Genomic DNA, 22,570 nt, shown 5'->3' on the forward strand with positions numbered 1-22,570 from the left:
GGAAAGAAGAATGCTGCTACTGGCACCTAGTGGACAGAGGCCAGGGATGCTGGTAAACATCATACAGTGCACAGTACAAACCCACCCACCCGCAAACAAAGCATCATCCAGATCAAAACACTAAAAGAGCTGAGGATGAGAAACCAATGACAGGCATTTCTTAGACAGAGACTGAAAGATGATGGGGACTTAAAGTTCTGGGTTTCTTTTTCCATTTGCAATATCTTGCAATATTCACAATTGAGGATGAAGGACATCTATGAAATTTATTTAAATTTTGCTTTGAAGCCAAATGATTATGAACTTGGACTTTGAAGTTAGAGCTGGGCTCAAATTCAGCTCTGCAGCAACTTATTACTCTATAACTATGGACAAGTTACTTAACCTATTTATAAGTCTCAGTTACCTTGGCTATAAATTGGGTATAGAAATAATACTTATCATATTGGGTTATTGTGGGAATTAAATCGATATAATACATTCATTGTTTAGCCGTTGTGCCTAGCACCCGGCAAGTCAGACTCCAAGTGTCTGAAGTTCAAATATTTTTAAAAACCAGAAGTCTCTGCCAATTACTCAGTATAAAACCCCAAAGGAAAAAAAAATCAGGCTTCATTTGTCTATCATAGGATGGTTCTCCCATTTGACTGACCATCAGAATCATTTGGAAAGAGGTGAGTCATGGGGATATCTGAGGGAAATGACTATGGGCAGAGCATAAAGACCTGGAGCAGGAGCATGCTTAGCATGATGTGAAATGTTGGGGTTCAGGAATGAGTGGTCAAGGAAAAATTCTTGAGATGTCTTCAGTGCAAAAAGGGCGATTTTATTAAAGCATGGGAACAGGACCTGTGGGCAGAAAGAGCTGCACTGGGGTTGTGAGGAATGGCTAATTATATAATTTCAAGTTGGGAGGGGGTTAAAGATAGCATTAAGTCAGCAAACTTACTGAGGGGCTAGCTGTTGTTAGCAAAAGGTCATTTACCACTATCTAGTAAAACCTTAGTCATGAGACCCTTTAGAAGTATATCAGTGGGCCATATGTTTGGAGGATGATTGCTAACATATATCTTGGTGGGGATGGGTAGAGAAAAGGAAGTTTCCAAAGGGATTTTTGGAAGGATCTTGGAGGTCTGGTTAATGTCAAGCTAAGGTTGTCTTTTGCCTTTAGCAAAGCATTCACATTGAGGCAGTTAAGTTCCTGAGGGACGATCACTCTACTTGTCTCAAGTATGTGTCAGTTGGCTGTTAAGTTATTTTTTTTATTATTTTTTTAATATTTCAATTTTATATTTGTTCTACTGGTTTTAACCATGTGCTCAAAATTTCTTATGCAGTATTGGATTTACTCTCTTTTTTAACATCTTAATTTTACTTTTTTCAGTGTTCCAAGATTGATTGTTTATGCACCACACCCAGTGCTCCATGCAATACGTGCCCTCCATAATGCCCACTACCAGGCTCACCCATCCCCCCTCCCCCTCCCTTCTAAAACCTTCAGTTTGTTTCTCAGAGTCCACAGTCTTTCGTGCTTTGTCCCCCTCTCCGATTTCCCCCAATTCACTTTTCCTTTCCTTCTCCTGATGTCCTCCATGTTATTCCTTATACTCCACAAGTAAGTGAAACCATATGATAGTTGACTTTCTCTGCCTGACTTATTTCACTCAGCATAATCTCCTCCAGTCTCGTCCATGTTGATAAAAAAGCTGGGTATTCATCCTTCTGACGGCTGAGTAATATTCCATTGTATATATGGATCACATCTTCTTTACCCATTCGTCTGTTGAAGGGCATCTTGGCTCTTTCCACAGTTTCATGATTTATTTTCTTGAGTGCCTCTAACTCTCTCTGTACATTCTGTTCTCTACCCTTCTTTCCCCTTTTAGGTTGCAGCATAATCATTGTTTTCTTAGAAGGCCTACCCTGCCCTGACCCTTAGGCAACTCTGCTATATATTCCTATAGCATCCTGCACTTCCTTTACCTAATTTTGCTAAAGTCAATCAATTCTATCAATTTAGGGTGGATTAACAAAATTCAGTATCTGGATCTTCAAAGCTGCAGAAGATTGATCATGGCAAAAATTGCTCCTTCATGTTGCCTTGTCTGAGGAGCTAGATGTTCTTCTAGATAACCATGGTAGACTGGCTAACGGACCCCAAAAATGTTCATGTCTTAATCCCTGGACCCTGTGACTATATTATCCTATGTGGCAGAAAGAATTAAGATTGCAGGTGCAATTAATGTTGCTAGTTAGTTGACCTAGAGATGGGGAGAGTTTCCTGGATTACCTGAGTGGGCCAATCACATGAGTCTTTAAGAGTGGAAGAAAAGGTCGAAGAGAGGAGTCAGATTCGTGTGACAAGGACTCTACCCACCGTTGCTAGTTTTGAAGATGGAAGAGGGTGGCTATGATCCAAGGAATGCAGCTAGCCTTCAGAAACTGGAAAAGGCAAGGAAACAATTCTCTCCTAGCACTTTCAGAAAGGAATTCAGCCTGTCCAACACCTTGGCCTTAGCCCAGTGAGACCCATATTGGGTCTTCTTCTTCTCACCTACAGAACTGTGAGAATAAATCTGTGTTGTTCTGAACTGCCAAGTTTGTGGCGATTTGTTACAGCAGCAGAAAACAAGCACAGTAACAGTCCTATGTTGCCTCTGTATAATACCAAGTAGACCTTGAAGCTCTCCATCTTAACCTGAATAGCCAAATTAATCCACGTGGATAGTCCCCAAACTGTTTTGGCCTGAATTGTAGTTAAGACAAAGCTGTTAAGGGTGAGACCCTAATGCAGTATGATTTGTATCCCTGTAAGAGGAAGAGACAGAAGGGGCAGAATGACCACGTAAAGAGGCAGAAAGACAGTGGCCATCTGCAAGTCAAGGGAAGAGGCCTCGGCAGAACCCAGCCCTAACTGACTTCCAGACTCCAGAAGTATGAGAAAATAAGTTTCTGTTGTTGTAGCTACCCAGTCTGTGGTACTTTGTTATGGCAGCCTGAAATGATGAATAAATACACCATCATAATATAAAACTGCTAAGAATGTCAATGGGGAAGGTAAGGGCTAACTGCAGGCCTATAACCCATTCCCTCTCTACCAGAAATCAATGACCTCAATCAAATTTCCTTAAATATGCCAATGATATTAGTAGAAAGAAAACAAAAAGTTCTTATGTCTAAAATGCTTTTAGGGGTGCCTGGGTGGCTCAGTGGGTTAAAGCCTCTGCCTTCTGCTCAGGTCATGATCCAGGATCCTGGGATCGGCAGGGAGCCTGCTTCCCTTCCTCTCTCTCTGCCTGCCTCTCTGCCTACTTGTGATCTCTGTCTGTCAAATAAATAAATAAAATCTTTTAAAAAAATAAAATGCTTTTAGCAAGATACATTTTGTCTCTAGAGATGGCTTATTGGAAAACATGGAATTTATGGACTGATGAAGCATGGTTGGCTGGAGAATGGGGATTCATCATTTGTGTTATCAATGAGGTATAAAAAGGGGAAGTTGCAAAACCAAATAACTCCCCTTGTTTAAGCAATGTTTTCAGATTGCTCAGAAGGAAACTGTCCTTTAATTCTGAGTCCAAAGTGTACAGTAATGAGGAAGAGAAAGGGTATTTTGGAGCTAAGTCTGATGATTTTGGACTTCTCGAAGAACAGATTATTTCACCTGTGCCTGGTGATCGCTCTGTATCCTTCGAATCATTAATCGCGTTTGGTATTGGGTTAAGATCTATGATTCATGTGCCTGATGTGACTCTCTTTGGGCTAACCAAGACTTTGCATACAAAAATTATCTTGCACTTCTTATTAACTCAGAAATGTTCTTGTTTTAAGTTCTATCAATCCAGTTTGATAAATTTATACTTTGGAAAAAAATTTATACTTTGGATAGAATTTGACATTATGAAGGATTATCATATAACTGAAATAACCTGATAAATGACATACATGCATTTATTTGAAACTTTATTATATAAATTTTCATTTCTTTTAAAGATTACAAAACCTGTCCTGTGACAGGAATACAAGCAATATTGTTCCAGGATTATTCATGGATACATCTCAAAGAGCTTAGATTACGCATTAATAGTATGATTTGAAAACTTCCCAGATTAAACTCTTAAGTAAAACAATTTAAAGTATTCAGTGATAATTAATCCTTTACAAGCATTTCATAATTATGGCAGCAGTGCCAAGCATCTGATGTGATTTAACCACCAATAAAAGGTACAATACATAGGAACTCATGATACGGTACCTTGGGCTTCCAGCATGCCTTACTAGAGAGAAACTAGTATAAAGTAAGATCAGGTATAATAGTAGAAAAATATTTGTGATTTTTTTTTCTTTTTTAAAAACTGTTTTAAGTAGTTGCCCACCCCATTCCCACCCAAGGCCAAAATTGCAAAATAATTACATCCCTTAGGTGTATACCTTCCCTTTTGCTTGGGTAAGAGTTAAGATAAACCTAATACATGTACATAATTTTAAGAATTAAAAACTCATCACCCATAATTATTAAGGATGCTAAGGAATGGCAATTTAAAAAAAAAGCTTTAGATGATACACTAGAGATACACAAACCAAAACCTTTATCCTTATGCCCTTGCTTTGTATTTAAAAGTTCTACTTTACATACTTGTTTGAAAAACTCAGTATACAGCTCATTCAGTACTATAGTGATACTAGGAGTAAAGATTTTCACTTCCATTAGATACTGAACTAATCTACTTAGACTATTACAGAGACTCTCCTCTCATGTGTTTACACATATTGTACTCAAATGGTATGTGCTCTAGAAGAGGTTTTCTTGAGGTCTGCATCTCTGAACTTAAGTCTCTAAATTTTCCTTTTCACTAATCTCTATTCAATGTCATATACTTTGCTAGTTGCTCTGGGAGAAGTCATGGACATTTAAACAGCTTATCATGCACTTCAAGGTTATATGGCAAAATAATGAGGAAAGTGCCTTAAGAGGTAGGAAGTAGACTCTCATCCCAACCCTTGCTATGCCCTGTATGAACAGTTAAAAAACTAGAATCAAAGTGGTAAATGTGAGACTGATAGTAATACAAGGCTTAAGAAAATTAACTTGACTTCATTACTAGAATTGAGAACACTCAGTCACACTGGAACCAGTTACAAGTCACTTGACCACACAAAATACAGCAGTGTCAGAAGTACATAAAGCACACTGTAGATACAAATTCTTCTTGGCCATCCATATTTAGGTATTATCATTCTGTAGATTCTTCACTAGAAAAAGTGGTTAAGCGTGGCTCTGTAGAATACCACAGTCCCAAGAAAGCAAATTTCATTCCTTAATTGGTCTCCACCAATGGTCACTTGGGGAAACCAGCAAAATGTAAGCAATCTGGAGGTGAAAAGAGGACTATTTTCACTAATTGAAATATAAATAATGAGTTAAGTCAACTTATCTGTGAATTAAATAAAACTCAATGTATACATCTAGTGTGAGTCACATGGAGCTGGACCTTTCAGAGGGACAGAACTCTAGGACTAGATTGGAACCTCTTGGTTTAAGCACCAAGGGTCAACCATGGAACCCATCGTATTTCGTAAGCACAGAAAACAGACCTTTTCTAACTCTTTACATTCCTGAGATACCTGTCCTAATGCCTTCACAAATCTCATAAATCCTCGATACCACCATGAGAATTTTATCTATAAAATAAGGTAAAGCAAGCTGAGTATTTTTCAGTCATTTATAAAGGCCGGGAAGTAGAGACTATCAAAGCCATGTTGAGATATGTATTGCTGACTTCCATGGTGATTAAGTACATCTGTACAAAGGCTCCCAAATCTTGGATATTTTTCTGCTCTCATCCCAGGCTGGACCCACCCCAGTCCCTTTCCAACCCAATCCATTCTCTTACTCATGAAGTCTTTGCACCCCTCTCCCTCTTCAAATCTTTCCTGGGCTGAGGGTGCAGGGCACATCAAACAGGCCAGCCCCACCTCTCATAATGTCCCCACTTCTTAAAATTAGGTGGGAAATCGTTGATCCAAACCCATACTTTGCTGCCTACCACATGTGAAATGTGAATCTCTACTGCATACACACCACACCCCCTCCAGACCCTAAGTGACTTTTCCCCACACATCAGCCTTGCTGCATCTTGATTCTGTACCTTGTCAAAATCATTACATTTTTGGACTTTTGGGGTTGCTTGTGAATAAATGAAAGTTAAAGGCCTACTGTACTTAGGAAAAAAGACATCTCTATAAATTAGAAGGAGCTGAAATGACTTACATAAAAAATTAAAAGGATAAAAACTTACCTTAACATCATCACTTGAAAGGGAAGATACAAAACACGTGGTAGCATAATCCATATTTTTCAGCATATGCTTGGAAAAGTTAAATGCAATCTACTATTCTAGATATTATTTTGGATTATAGGCTAAGAGGAAGTTTGTAAAAGTGGTCTGATGGTTTAGTTCCTTCTTTCACACTGAAATAATCTTTAAGACTAAACTAAAACCTTCTGGGAAAAGCCCTGGTAATGAGGAGAACTAACTGGTTAAGGGCCCAGAGGAACTGGACTCAGTAATTAATGGAAAAGTAAACCCAGGGCAAGCATTACATTTAGAGCTGTCTGCTGTAAATCAAAGGCAATAGGAACCACAGATGAAATAAATTAAGCACATGAACTGCATTTTAGGCAACAGTCTTCAGTTTTGTGAACACATGACTTGCTTTTCTCCAATAAAACTGGCAGTTGAAGTAGGCAAAGAAGGCATTATCTTTGAAAGCAATAAACTTGCCATTCATCTACCAGTGGAGTAATGTCCCAAGAAATACTTTTTTTTTTTTATAACAACTCTGCTTCTGGTTGGGTGATAATATGAAGGGAAGGTAGCATGGTGTTATGAGGGGGGGAAACTGAGTAAGAAGTTAAGGATTCTAGTCTCTGTTTTGGGTCTTAGTTACTTTACATGCAATATGAGAATGTTCAACTAGATAATTTATAAGGATTTACACATTCACTTCTGGTTCTAAGACTACAATAGACAACACACCTAAGCACTTATGGAATAGCACTGGTGTCCAAAATTTGAAAATCTTTTTTTTTTTTTTTTTTTGCCTAGAGTTACACTAACATTTTAAAAGCGACAAGAATTTGGGATGGGTGTGGTTTGAAACACTGAATAGAGAGAGAGAGAAAGAAAGAAAAAAATTTCTTTCTAGGCAATGGGAAGCAGTTTTTGATAGTCAGCATTTATATACTCAAGAATTTTAAAAAAACTTCCTCCATCTAGATCTTCTGAATCCCTCTTATTGTACATTTTTTAAATTTAGAAGATAAACTTACATTTAATTTCTATGCAATAATCATTTTGTGTCACTTAAGCAAAATGAATGTTATAGATTTTCCCTTTCTCTTTAGCTGCGTAGAGGAAAACTTAAAGTAATAGTAAGTGGCTTCTAAGACATTTAACTAAACTACACTTTCTTGGCTTTGTACTCTCAAAGAAAGACTTAAAGCTTTGGGCAGGTAAAAAGACTTCTGATGTAAATGGCTCAGTACATGGCTAAGAGATCTGTTGGGCACATTCTTGATGAGGTTAGGTTAAATCACTTTTCCTTGTTCATATTTTTCATCTTACAAATTGATGTATGCTAGGTAGCTTAACCAAAATACAGGTAATAATGGATACAAAAGTTTCTTTAATCAAGTAGAATTGTGGAAACTACCCAAATTAGATGTAGATAATGAATACTGTAATCTAAGCAGACCCAGTGACCACTATGAAAGCTGATCATTTCTGAAATTAAAGGAAGCATGATATGGCTATAAGTCAACAGAAGGAATTCAGAAAACACTCAATGGTGAACATTCACTTAGCCTACTTGAGCTATAATTTCAGGTGAGAACAAATACTGTTTGATCAAGAATGTTTTATTCCCTCGAATAAGAAAGTTTAAATCCAATTTCATAGAGAGGCTGGTGGCCTTTATTACATTCAAATTAGTGTTTAATATAGAGCATCGTAATGGGATAGAACTCATTATGATTTACCTTTTTTCCAAAAAGCATACTTTTCCTGCAGGTATACAAGAACAGGTATCCTGTTATTCATATGCTAAATTCTGCAATTTGATCTATTTAAACCTGAAAGATCTAATGGGACTTGAATGACTGTTGTTAAATTTTCCTTTGCCAATCTCTTCACCAGAACTCTTAAAAGGCCTTTGATGTATATTGGCAAAATCCCAAATCATACGCCAAATACTAAATATGGATACTATTCAAGATCAAAAGTGCAAGAACTACCTCCTTAATTAAGGAAAAAAGAACCCTAAGGAGTTGCAACGTATATGGACTAACTTCATAGGTGTACTCTTGATGTCATGCCACACACACGTGATAACTTTCTCTACCATAACAGCTCTCTAGGTTAGTCTGACAAAGCACCTGACTTTAAGAAACAAACAAATGAACGAACCAGTGAAACAGACATGGGGAAATATATGTACATTTTGGAAGTATTACATTCAACAGCTGTTCCACAATCTGGCCATTTTTAGGGCTGTCCAACAATACTGTTAATCCAGGTGAACTATTTAACCAGATTTAATAGTCAATTGATTAATAATAATAGATTCCAAGTTAAACAAAGCATGTATACATTAAAGAAAGCAGTACAGAAATGTACTGTATATGAACTGTTTACAAAAACATACAAAATGTTGGATGGCACAAGGGATACAGTGCTAATAGAAACGGATTGTTTAAGCTAAGTGCTTAACATAAACTGTCCATCCCTATAACTAACAAAGAATATTTCAGGGACATGAAATATTTCCTATAAAAATAATGCTATATGGTGTAGAGTACTTTATTCAGTGTATTTTTAGGTGGTATTCGTATGTTCATTATTCTTGTTGATTCAGTGAATATGTCTTCATCATGTTTCCATTTTCATTTCATCCGAAGCTCCACGAAAATCTAACTTGCTAACAACCATTTAAAGCGAGAAGAGACGGAAGCAGGAGCAGCAGGAGGAGCAGCAGCATTATGGGTACCAGCTGGGACAGTGTGTGCTTGCAGGCGTCTCTCAGATATGTGCTACCTGTCGCCAGAACTTGTGCTATCAGCTTACACCATGGTACCAAATATCTCACTGAGGTCACTTCACAGGGCTGTGGAGGTGATTTTTTTAATACCTCTCCGCTGAGCAAGAGTAGAGCGGCCTACTGGTTCCAAAACTGGCGACTGATTACGGTTTAAAGCAGAATATGTAGCTGCCATAGCACCCTGAAAATAGGAAAGGGAGGTCACAACACAAATGACAATGGGTAGTCACAAGTACAAAGAATATGAAATACAGATATTCCCCCCTAGATAATTTCTTCATATGAAAACTTATGTAGATTTAATTGGGCTTACAATGAAAATAACCATACTGGTCAAACCCTCTGATTTAACTAAAATTAAAGAGGCAAATATGGGAGGCTGAACTTACGGATGAGAAAGGACAGGGATGGGCTTATAACAAGCAGCCCTCACTTTACTCAGGACTATTCAACTTTTGTTTCTTTGCAACTCTTTAATACCAGGGGCAGCAAAACATGCTCTTTTGGAACTTGTTTTGCCACTGCTGACAACCTCAAAGAATTTGCTCTGGGTTTTGCATAAGAAAGAAAAGTATAAACAAAAGTTAGGAAATCCATAAGCCTATGTGACAGATAAACTCAGAAGTCATTCTTAAACTGGTTTTATTATATTTTGGCATGCTTTGACTTTCTCTTTTCCAAACTCCTCATTGTAAGAGAATCTCACTTTAGAAATGGATGCAGGCTGAGTGAAAGGGAAAGGTGCTGTGGGCATGGACAGGGGACTCAGTTTCCTGGAAGTCATGCAGAAAGCAGCGCCCAAATAGGGCAGCTCACCTTGACTAGATGGGGTGCATCCTGTCTGTTTAGTTGGTACTGTGGCAGTTGGTCCCAGTGGACGATCCAAGGATGTCTGAGCACAAGGGCAGCAGTCAGTCTCTGATGAGGATCCACATGAAGCATCTTTGACACCAGGTCCTGTAATGGGAAGAAGAGGAGTAATAAAACAAGTTTAAACTTTCGTTTGCTTTTCTATAGCACTTGATACTGGTCAGCATTTTTCTTTAGCTTCTATGACACTATTTTTTCCTGGTATCAAACCTTGGGGTTCAAAGCAATTTGGTCACTATAACAATTTCTTTCTTTCTTTCTTTTTTTTTTTAAGATTTACTTTAAAGAAAGCGACAGAGAGGGTGCCTCTGTGGCTCAGTGGGTTAAGCCTCTGCCTTTGGCTCAGCTCATGATCTCAGGGTCCTGGGATTGAGTCCCACATCAGGCTCTCTGCTCAGCAGGGGGCCTGCTTTCATCTCTCCCTCTCTCTCTCTGCCTGCCTCTCTGCCTACTTGTGATCTCTTTCTGTCAAATAAATAAATAAATAAATCTATCTTTATAAAAAAAGAAAGCGACAGAGAGAGAACAGAAGTGAGCAAGAGCAGGGCAAGGGACAGTGGGAGAAGGAGAGGGAGAGAATCTCAAGCAGATGCCCCAACATGGGGCTCGATCCCATGACTCTGAGATCATGACCTGAGGTGAAATCAAGAGTTGGATGCTTAACTGACTGAGCCACCTCGGTGCCCTCAACATGGAAATGTCTTTAAAAAAAAAAAAAAAAAAAAAAAAGCAAAAAACCCAAGTCTTTGTTTTCTCCTCCCTGAGTAACAGTAACTTTGGTGCACTACAAAGAGTAAATTTACCACATTTATGTATCTTTAAGTACTTTGGCTCTTTTATTCGCTGAGACATTCTGACTTTTCTATACTTTTGTAGTTTTATTTCCAAGTAATTTTCAACTGAAGACTTTTTTGTGCTGCTGGTAATAATGAAAAGCAGAATGTAACTGTCCAATAATAGGAATTTAATTGGAGAGCTCCAAATGCCCCCTCCAAAAGATTAGAGTTTTTTTTTTTTAAGTAGGCTCCACGCCCAATGTGGGGTTTAAACTCACAACCCCAAGATCAAGAGTCACATGCTCCACCAACTGAGCCAGCCAGGTGCCCCAGATTAGAGTTATTTTTATTTTCCCCACTTCATGGGCATTGCACAGGCATTATTTAAAAAAATCAAGAAATACAGAAAAGCAAAAGAACAAGAACTCCCAGAATACCATTCTTCCAGAGAAAATGCCTTCTATCTATCCAAATGCTTTCCTATGCATGGAATACAGATCCATATAATTGCTAGATAGTTTTATACTCTCCAAAATAAGAACAGTTGTGACTTAAAAGAGTCATTTACCACTTGTTTAATTTTTCATTCAAAATATATCTATTTGAGGGGCGCCTGGGTGGCTCAGTGGGTTAAAGCCTCTGCCTTTGGCTCGGGTCATGATCCCAGGGTCCTGGGATCGAGCCCCGCATCGGGCTCTCTGCTCCTCAGGGAGCCTGCTTCCTCCTTTCTCTCTGCCTGCCTCTCTGCCTAGTTGTGATTTCTCTCTGTCAAATAAATAAAATATTAAAAAAAAAATATATATATATCTATTTGAGTATCTATTAAAGGCCAAGTATTCTACTAGACATTGGGTATTTAGCAGTGAACAAGATAGAAATGAACTCTGACCTCATGAAGCTTTCAGCACAGTGAGGGAGAAACAAAGAATCAATTACAAAGCAAACAGTAAGTCTTTGATGGGATGAATAAAGACGTATAGCTAGAGGAGCACAAAAAGACAACTGACCTGAACAGGATGGGGTGGCTTCGAAGTGACTTCTTTAGAGGAATGTGAGAACTGAAGGATGAGCTGTAGACAGATTATAGAGAAAGGGAGGAGGAAACAGAGCAATTCGGGGAGCTAGAGCGGAGTGTGATTAGAGGAAAGCCGTCAGGGAAGAGAATGTGTCACAATTAAGGAACAGAAAGGAGTGCAGTGAGGCTCTAATAAAAACAAGTAGAACGTGGCAGCAGATAAATGGGAAGGTGAGAAGGGACTAGACCATGAAGGCCCCTGTAAACTACATTAGCAAATCTGGTCTTTGTCTGGAGGTAAGAAATTATTTAAAGCAAGGGAATGACACAGTCAGGTTTGTACTTTACAGAGCTTACCCTCACTAAGTGTGGAGGAAAATGGAGGGTGCAAGCCTGAAGACTCCAATTTGAGACTGGCGAGAGAGATGATGGCTTCAGGGCAGTATAAGAGACGGAGAAATATGGATGGTCTGAGCTACTTAGGGAAAGAAGCAACAGAACCTGGTGGCTGACTGGTACTGGGAACTGAAGAGATGTTATTCCAAGTACTCCTCTGCTATTATTTAGTTTTTTTTTTTTTTTTAAAGATTTTATTTATGTATTTGACAGAGAGAGATCACAAGTAGGCAGAGAGGCAGGCAGAGAGAGAGTGAGAGGGAAGCAGGCTCCCTGCGGAGCAGAGAGCCCGATGCGGGACTCGATCCCAGGCCCCTGAGATCATGACCCGAGCCGAAGAACAGGAATAAGCTACTAAACAGAATTAGAAATAAAAAGTGAAACAACTAGGAACTCCCTTTCCAAATTCTTTTTTTTTTTTAAATATTTTATTTATTTGACAGAGAGAAATCACAACTAGGCAGAGAGAGGAGGAAGCAGGCTCCCCGCTGAGCAGAGAGCCAGATGTGGGGCTCGATCCCAAGACCCTGGGATCATGACCGGAGCCGAAGGCAGAGGCTTTAACCCACTGAGCCACCCAGGCGCTCCCCCTTCCAAATTCTTTTTTTTTTTTTTTTTTAAAGATTTTTATTTATTTATTTATTTATTTATTTGACAGAGAGAGAGATCACAAGTAGGCAGAGAGAGAGGAGGAAGCAGGCTCCCCGCGGAGCGGAGAGCCCGATGCGGGGCTCGATCCCAGGACCCTGAGATCATGACCTGAGCCGAAGGCAGTGGCCTAATCCACTGAGCCACCCAGGCGCCCCCCCCTTCCAAATTCTTAAAGTGAGAAAATATGCTTCAAGTACATGAAAAGTGGCAAAACTGCCCAGGGGCACAACAAAACTCTCTTCCTCGCGTAAGTCTCATCACTCTGTTCAGATAAGCTCATTCATATTCATGGCTTTAGCTCCTACAGATGGTAACTCCTAACTCCACTGTCCACCCAAAACTTCTCTCCTAAAATCTGCATCCATATAGCCAGTTGACTAATGGACATACATCTCTTACTTATACACCACAGTCGCACTTCAAATTCTTAATGTCCAAATCTGTAATTATCATGCCTCTCAAAACTACTTCTTTTGTATCCCACATCTTGGTGAAAGAACACCACTACAACTCATTTGTCTACAGTAGATATGTGGACTATATGCTTACTATCTGCTTCCCCCTTGCTTCTTTTTTTCTTTAAAAAAAGTAAGATTTATTTATTAAAGAAAGATTTATTTAAAAAAAGATTTATTTATTTATTTTGAGACACACACACACATACACACACAGAATCTCAAGCAGACTCCATTGCTCAGCATAGAGCCCAGTGTGGGGCTTGATCTGACGAGTCTGAGATCATGACCCGAGCCAAAACCAAGAGTCAGATGCTTAATCAACTGTGCCACTCAGGTGTCCCTCCCCTGCTTCTTATGTCCATTTAACCACTGAGTCTATTTTGCCCCCTAAATTTCTCTTTAATTTAGCTCAAATCCTGCTACTACTGCTCTAGTTTAGGTCTTCATCATTTGGGACCTGAAATACTGTAAAACCTTCTAAGTAAAACCCTTACTATTAGGTCAGTGAGGACTTAATGAAATAATATAGGTATTAAGTATTAGCATTGACCTTGGCACATAAGTGTCCAGTGAATTGTAGCGATGGTCCTGTTCTTCTCAAAGCCACATATGAAACATATGGCCCATATGACTAATGACATTCACATGTGCAACCTGCTCTTGAGGGAAGACATGAGACTGATAGAACCCTCACTTCCGACTTTGTGCGTATTCACTGTACCATATAATGCTTATCTCAAGTCTTAACTGGACAAATTTGCAGAAGTTATCAGTAATAACGTGATATTTATAAGAAAGGCTGTGAATTAGATTCAATTTTTTGTGCTCTATTTTTTATCTCATCCTCACCTTTCTCTTTCACTCAAAAAAATATACTGGTGGGGCGCCTGGGTGGCTCAGTGGGTTAAAGCCCCTGCCTTCGGCTCAGGTCATGATCCCAGGGTCCTGGGATCGAGTCCCACATCGGGCTCTCTGCTCAGCAGGGAGCCTGCTTCCTCCTCTCTCTGCCTGCCTCTCCGCCTACTTGTGATCTCTGTCTGTCAAATAAATAAAAAAAAAAAATACTGGAATCAAGTCAATGAGAGCCAAATTATCGAAATTAAAGCAAGTCAAAGTTATCTCTATAATTTATTTAAAAAGGAGGCAATGGGTAAGCTCTGATACTTTATACAGTGACATTATTTAATATGTCTCACAACTAATCATGACAATTTCTGGCAGACTCCAGATACAAGAATTACTGCTCTATAGAACAAACTTGAAAAAGGAAACTCTGATCATTACAACGTTTAATACTTTTCAGCAGTTCTCCAATACCTAGAATAAACCTGAAATCCTGAGCATAATCTGCAAAGCCTTTTATAATCTGGGTTCATCAGCTACCTTCTCACGTGTGCCCTGTGCTAGTCACAACAAACTGTGCACAGCAACCTGGAAGCATTCTGCCATTTTCAGGCTGGCCTGACCACAAATAGCATGTGCTGCTCCCTCAGCCTGGGACGGAATACATCCTTCTGCTCCCTAAGGCTGCCAGGAAAATCCCTTCACTGCTTCTGAAAGCCTTCTTGGAAATCTTTCCGACTGAGCACCATCTGTAAACTTCTTTAACACAAAAAAATGTACCACTGTAACAGCACACGTGACACTGCTGTATACTTCTGGCCATCTCCCAACTAGACCGTGAGCTTCCTGAGATCAGGAATTCTATCTCAGTCACATCTTTGATCCCTGGACCTTCACATTTTAAGCATGCTATGAGTGTTGAACACATGGATTAAAAAGAAATCCCAGGAAAAAATGAATCGTCTGGTTTAAGAAATAATTGTTAAAAAAAAGGGAAAGGCTAACACTTCATTTTAAATCAGTTATAATCTATACAGTATATAATACTATTCAGTATAATCCAAGTATCATCTATGCAGACATTAAATTAGTTAACAGAGACTTCATCTCTATGCCAAAGGAATCAACCTACATTTTTGACGTACCCTATTTACTTATGCGATCATCTCAACTCAGGCTTCCACCTCTAAGAGAAATCAGCAAGCACGTTTACCAGTATGTATCTTCTTTATCTCCTCTGTGTTTTTTTTATTCGGAAGAGGAAAACTGCTCTTCTTTTTCTTTCTAATTTTTAAAATTTTCACTCTTGATTTTAAAAGAGCATTTTCTATGAATAAAGTAAAACTAGAGCAGAGTTGGAAAGCAAGTCTGCCAGAGTATGGCAGGTCTTCCAGTGAGAAAGGCTTTTCAAATGGATTTCAAGCAGACACTATAAAACCATACTACTGTTTATTGTGAAAAAGATGAGACCCTTTTCTATATAATATGAACCAAAAATAGAACATGGTGCAGTTATTCTAGGGAATAAGGGCTTTGGGACCAACTGCTTAGTTCAAAGCATCCACATGCTCCCGGTATGTAACTGTGGACAAATTCACCCAAAAATTCTAGCCTTGGTTTTCTTCTGTGAAATGGGGATAGTACCACATATTTTACAGGGTTTGGAAGAGTATTAGATGGGATTATTTAGGTGAGGTGCAATGTGAGGCACAAAAAAGACACACAAATCATGAAGATTACCACCATTATCATCATTCTTCTTCTTCTTTTAAAATTTTATTTATTTGTTAGAGTGAGAGAGAGAGCACAGTCAGGCAGAGTGGCAGGCAGAGGCAGCGGGAGAAGCAGGCTCCCCACGGAGCAAGAAGCCCGATGCAGGACTCGATCCCAGGATACTGGGATCATGACCTGAGCCGAAGGCAGCCGCTCAACCAACTGATCCACCTGGGCATCCCACCATTCTTCTTATTATTACTATTATTTTGGTTAACAGGTTTATATTTTTTTATTCCAAATTTTTATTTAAATTCTAGTTCATAACATACAGTGTAATATTGGTTTCAGGAGTAGAATTCAGCGATTCATCACTTACATATAATACCCAGTGCTCACTACAACAAGTGCACTCCTTAATACCCACCACCCATCTAGCCCATTCGCCACCCATCCCTCCATCAACCCTGAGTTTGTTCTCTATCATTAAGAGTCTCTTATAGGGGCGCCTGGGTGGCTCAGTGGGTTAAAGCCTCTGCCTTCGGCTCAGGTCATGATCCCAGAGTCCTGGGATCGAGCCCCGCATCAGGCTCTCTGCTCCACGGGGAGCCTGCTTCCTCCTCTCTCTCTGCCTGCCTCTCTGCCTAGTTGTGATTTCTCTCTGTCAAATAAATAAAATAAAAAAAAAAAAGAGTCTCTTATATTGTGGAAATAGCCGAGATACCCTTCAACAGATGAATGGATAAAGAAGATGTGGTCCACATATACAGTGGAGTATTACTCAGCCATCAGAAAGGATGAATACTCAACTTTTCCATCAACATGGTTGGAACTGATGGAGATTATGCCAAGCGAAGTAAGTCAGGCAGAGAAAGTCAATCATCGTATGGTTTCACTTATTTGTGGAACATAAGGAATAGCATGGAGGACATTAGGAGAAGGAAGGGGAAAATGAAGGGGGGGAATCAGAGAGGGAGACAAAGCATGAGAGACTATGGACTCCAGGAAAGAAACTGAGGGTTTCAGAGGGAAGGGGGATCGGGGATGGGCCAGCCTGGTGATGGGTACTAAGGAGGACTGGGTGTTATACGCAAACAATGAATCATGGAAAACTACATCAAAAACTAATGATGTGGGGCGCCTGGGTGGCTCAGTGGTTTAAGCCCCTGCCTTCGGCTCAGGTCATGATCCCAGGGTCCTGGGTTCGAGCCCCATATCGGGCTCTCTGCTTGGCGGGGAGCCTGCTTCCTCCTCTCTCTCTCTCTCTGCCTGCCTCTCTACCTACTTGTGATCTCTCTCTGTCAAATAAATAAATAAAATCTTTAAAAAAAAAACCAAACTAATGATGTATTGAATGGTAACTAACATAACAACAAAAAAAAGAGTCTCTTATACCACCATTATTATTCATCATGCTTGTCAGTAAGTAGTTTTAGATGTATAGATAATAAAGCCAAACCAATACCTTCTGGGAAACAAAATAATAGGTCCATTTTTGAGTTCAAGTTATTTGGTAACATCACTTCAAAATAATACTTTAAAAACAAAAGTCTGATTATTTTTTCTCACCAGGGATTATGAGAAATTATTTTCTAAGAAGCTTGTAATAGGATGCCATACTTACCTTTGCTGTGTCCGAAACAGAATTCCAGTAACCACCACTGAGTGAGAATTTTCCGCTGCCTATCCGTGCTAATATTTCCTCTGGTGTATCATCAGGGCCATTTGCAAATGGAGTGTAACTAATTTATAATGAAATTAAAATGTTAATGAGTAAAATTTCTTTTTTGGTTGGTAATCTTCACATTTATTTGCAGTGTTCAAGAGTACTCCAGTTAATTTAATTAATGTAATATTTTATTAAAATTTCCTAAAGTGAAAAATATCAACATCATGAAGCACCATAAAGCACTGGGTCAAGGTATAAGCTATGAAATATTAGACTTAATGTATGATAATATAAATATTTAAAGATATGTCACATTAGAATAGACTATTTAAAAATAGTGTATGCTTATAACATAAGAGAACAAAAGAGGTATGGAAAAAATCAAGTTAAGACCTTAAGACATTAACAAATGGTACATTAAAGAAAGCCAGTAATGATACAGTTATAAATGTGGTACATATAAATATATAGAGAGTGATATACACACACAGGATTATTAGATAACATGAGAAAACATGAAAAGAAAGATATTAAAACAGAGAGATTAAAAAAATAGAACAAAATATTGATGAATAAATGCTGATTACAACATATGGTCCACTCACCCAGTAAGCATTGTATAGAGGAGGACACCAAGACTCCATATATCACAAGCAGCATCATAGCCTTGTCGTTTTAAAACCTAGAAAAAGCAAAAATTAGTATCAACACACTACTGTTTAGAGAACTGAATAGACTGTGAACTCTACTATTTTCTGAATCAATGTATTTAAGAAAAACCTCAACAGAACATGATTAACAAGCAAGGCAATATATTAATACTATTCTACAACTAATAATTGATTCAATATATATGAATATGTATTTACACACATATATATTTGATTTTGATATTTGAATTAGCATTTGTTGAGTGATGCTATGGCATATAGAGGACTATAAAATAAAATGAAATTAAGTTTCTTTTTCTCCCCACTGCTTCCCTCTAAGTCTCTTCTTTAAATGAATTTATACTCATTTTTGAGGCTGCAGGAGTGGTTACATAAAACATTACTTTTAGGAATATATATAAAAGTACAAATAATATAATGCAAAATTATACTTTTACATATAAAAAATATGATTCACTCGAGCATTTAGTAATCACCAACTATCATCCGGCACGAAGAGTGATAAATAGAAAACACTCGTTTCCTCAAGAAAATTAAAACACGGCAGGGGAAATAAACATACATATAGTTAATAATTCAACATGGTTAAGTATTATAACAAAATTATGCCTAAAGTGTTATAGGTATGGAAACCATTCATTCATTTTTGTTTTTAAAGATTTATTTATTTATTTTAGAATGAGAGGGAGAGCAAGAGCAAGAACGGGGGGTGGGGTGGGGAGGGCAAGAGAATCTCAAGCAGACTGCCCGCTGAACACGGAGCCTGACGTGGGACTTGATACTATGACCTTGAGAAAATGACCTGAATTAAAGTCAACAGTCAGATGCTTAACCAACTGAGCTGCCCAGGTGCCCCAAACAATTCATTTTCAATATGGGAAGAGAAGGAAGACTACGGGGCAGCCTGCTGGTACTGGGCCTATAAGTAAGAATTCAGGAAGCAAAGGGAGGAGGTGGAGGAGAGCAGGGGACACTCAAAGGTCAGAGGCAAGAGAGCAGAGCATGCTTAAAGACAGGCAGTGTGGCCAGATGTCCAGGTAGGGGCTACCAGAGAGAACGAAGAAGGGCTTTTACAAATATCTTAAGGATTTAAAATGTTTTTCTTGGGGTGCCTGGGTGGCTCAGTGGGTTAAAGCCTCTGCCTTCAGCTCAGGTCATGGTCTCAGGGTCCTGGGATCGAGCCCCACATTGGGCTCTCTGCTCAGCCGGGAGCCTGCTTCCCCTTCTCTCTCTGCCTGCCTCTCTGCCTACTTGTGATCTCTCTCTGTCAAAATAAATTAAAAAAAATTTTTAAATGTTTTTCTTGTAGGTAATCTGTGGTCACTGAAACATTAAACAGGGAAATAAAGTAGGTAGACATGTATACCAAAAGAGTAACTCCAGGTATAGAGGAAATGCTGGCAAGAAGACAGACTGGAAACAAGGTCATCTGATAGGATGCAATTTGTAGCAAACTAAGTGAAAGGCTATGAGGAACCACACTAAGGCAGGACAAGAAAAGGAAAAGTCATGATAAAACAGGAAGGACTTAGTAGAGATGGGATGTATGGGTAAGGGAAAAGGGGTCTAAACTATTCAGGAATCAGAATGGAAAGGGTTTGGTGACTGACAGGATGTAGAGAAATGATGGAGAAGGAGGATTTCAGGGGGACTTCCAAGTTTTAATTTGAATGACTAAATGGTGAATCTCAGACAAAGAGTTAAAAGGTCAAGTCTAAGAGAGTTTAATCATAGAAGATTTCCTAAAGAATATGAATTTAGAGGTTCTGAAGCAAAAAAGGTCTTGAAGCAAAAAAATTTGGAACAAAAAACATTAGGTTTTGAAGAAAAAACATTCCAACATGCCAAGGCAAAACAGCTACATGGCGATTTCTAGAAGCAGATTGCTTGTCTGAAGCAAGAAGCCCTCTTGAGGAATAATGAGATGGCTAGATGAAGTGACCATGCTTGGACATCAATATGTGTGAGAAGCTGTGGATATGTGGACAAAGAAGCAAAAAGTCTGTCCCTCATTAGTTCTAGTCCCACCAGGAGAACAGCTGCAAGTAGCCTTTTAAAAAGTATTATTTTATATTTAGAAGTAACAAGATTACAAAACGTTTAGAAAATAGGGGGGAAATGCAGCTCTAAAATCCAGTGATATCCTAACATTACCAATTGTTACCACTGTTTGGTGAAGTATCTGATGGGAAAAGCATAGACTTTGTAGCCATGTTGGCTGGACTCAAATCTCAATCTGACCTCAAATGACATAACCTCTCATTGTGCACCTGGTTTCTTGTAAAATTCAAGTAAAAGGTCTCATTTCACATAAGAGAAAAAATTATTATATGTAAATACTATTTGTGAGGATGAAATCAGCTAACACATGTGACTGACACATAAGCCCTATATTAGGGTTAACTATTATTTTTTATTACATAGTTCAGTCACATTTTAAAAAATATTTATTTATTTAACACAGAGAGAGAGATAGCGAGAGGGAATACAAGCAGGGGGAAGTGGGAGAGGGAGAAGCAGGCTTCCCGCTGAGCAGGGAGCCCATGCAGGACTCGATCCAAGGACCATGGGATCATGACCCAAGCAGAAGGCAGACGCTTAACGACTGAGCCACCCAGGTGGCCCCACAATTACATTTTTTTAACACGGTGATAATAAACATGCATGAAATCTTGAGGGCAAAGCAGTGGACTTTAGATTTGCTACAATGGGGAACCAAAATTTCTTAGGAAAAGAAGCAACTTGATCAAAGCAGTGCTTGAAGACTTTAGTAACTCTACAGCTCTTCCGTGGAATGGTCACAGAAGGAGAGAGGGAGCAGGGTGCAGCTAGGCTGTGGCAGTCATTTGGGCTGTGGTGAAAGAAGCAGGGCTAGGATGGCAGTTCTGTGAAAGGAAGAACCTTGAACTGGTTTTAGGGGATAATAGAGATGGTACCTAGTATGTAGCTAAAGACAAGAAGAGACCATGATGTTTTAGCCTCAGAAATACAGGAAGATGATAACAAAACCAGGAAATTAGAAGAATATTAGGAAAGGATGAGAATAGAATAAACTAGTTTCCATTTAATTCCATGTGCTCATAGGCCCCAAAGTGTCAGTGATAACAGACTGCTACAGATGTGTGATTATGTAGAAAGACAGAAGGCAGAGCAAAAAAAGGACTGTAGTGGACTAAGTAGTAGGGGACCAAAGACAGGATTTATTACCATCAGAAGAAAAAGAGCTGATATTTTAATTATTTGTTCAGTAGGTCTTCAATGAAACAACTATTAACCACTCTATATTAAACACAGCAGGGGTGTCTGGGTGGCTCAGTCATAAAGCCATCTGCCTTTGGCTCAGGTCATGACCCCAGAGTCCTGGGATCGAGCCCCACATCAGGCTCCCTGCTTGGTGGGGAGCCTGCTTCTCCCTCTCCCACTTCCCCTGCTTCTGTTTCCTCTCTCGCTGTGTCTCTTTCTGTCAAATAAATAAATAAAATCTTTAAAAAAATAAATAAACACAGCAAATGAGTTTTTAAATATACTGAAATACTGGAGGCAAATAATTCACAATTACCTCTGGTGCAACAAAATTTGCAGTATAACAAGGAGTCATGAGAAGACCGTTTTCTGCTCTTAGCTGTTTGGCAAAGCCAAAATCACAAATTCGAATAGATTCTGGATTGCCAGATTCATCCACATAAAGAATGTTGCTAGGTTTCAAGTCTCTGTGAACCACCTAATTGAAATACAAATTAAAGAGGTACATTAACAATACATTTTCATTACGGAAAACTTTTTATTTGCAAAATGTCAAGCGACATACCTAACAAGACAAGTGCTGATCTTTAAATTATCTCATTTTAAAATGCTGATAATGTAAGTTTAACTCTCTAGCACAGAACTGGGGCAAGGACAGGAGGAAGAAAAAAAAAGCATGTTCGTTCTTCCTCTTTGTCCAACTGAGGAGTCAAAGCTAGAAGTCAAGAAGCTCTAGGATGAAATGAATACATTCCACTTGTTAGCTTCTGAGAGCAAGGACAAAGTAAGAATAATGTATTGAAAATAAATTCCTTAAGAAGTAAGCTCTCTTAATTTCCTTTTATAATTGAATACAACACATAATTCTCTGGTTCTGTGTCTAAATTTGCAGTGGACCCAGTCCTCAAGAGTCCAGAGTAGCCTAGCAAAAACGGTGATAGGTCTTTCAGGTCAGAGGACCTTGCTGACTTTTTCTTGGGAAGCATAAGAATTTAATATAAACAAGTCAGAATTTTGAAGTATCACTTCAAGCTCAGTGGGAGAAATTTATGTAGAGGAATAACAGCAGAATAAGCTAGTAACAGTTGTTCTCCATTAAAGCATAAAGTAACACCAACCTTTGTAATTTTAGTTCAAACATTAAGAAAAGGTTAAAAAAAGGGGAA

At 38.8% G+C, this 22,570-nt stretch overlaps 1 protein-coding gene across 8 annotated transcripts in view; it reads right to left on the reverse strand.

The window, feature by feature from the left end:
- Positions 1–3,949: 3,949 nt before the first annotated feature.
- RPS6KA3 (ribosomal protein S6 kinase A3) overlaps positions 3,950–22,570 on the reverse strand; it is a 116,112-nt gene continuing 97,491 nt past the window's right edge. For all 8 annotated transcript variants that reach the window (XM_045995195.1, XM_045995197.1, XM_045995200.1 and 5 more), the window contains 5 exons: positions 21,721–21,882; positions 18,096–18,172; positions 17,446–17,563; positions 9,916–10,056; positions 3,950–9,280 (listed from right to left, as the gene is read on the reverse strand). In XM_045995195.1, coding sequence (XP_045851151.1) covers positions 9,158–9,280; positions 9,916–10,056; positions 17,446–17,563; positions 18,096–18,172; positions 21,721–21,882 — 621 coding nt within the window. In that variant the 3' untranslated portion in view covers positions 3,950–9,157. The remainder of the gene's footprint in view (positions 9,281–9,915; positions 10,057–17,445; positions 17,564–18,095; positions 18,173–21,720; positions 21,883–22,570) is intronic.

This window comes from Meles meles, chromosome X (genome assembly GCF_922984935.1).
Source record: "Meles meles chromosome X, mMelMel3.1 paternal haplotype, whole genome shotgun sequence".
Taxonomy (NCBI): Eukaryota; Metazoa; Chordata; class Mammalia; order Carnivora; family Mustelidae; genus Meles; species Meles meles.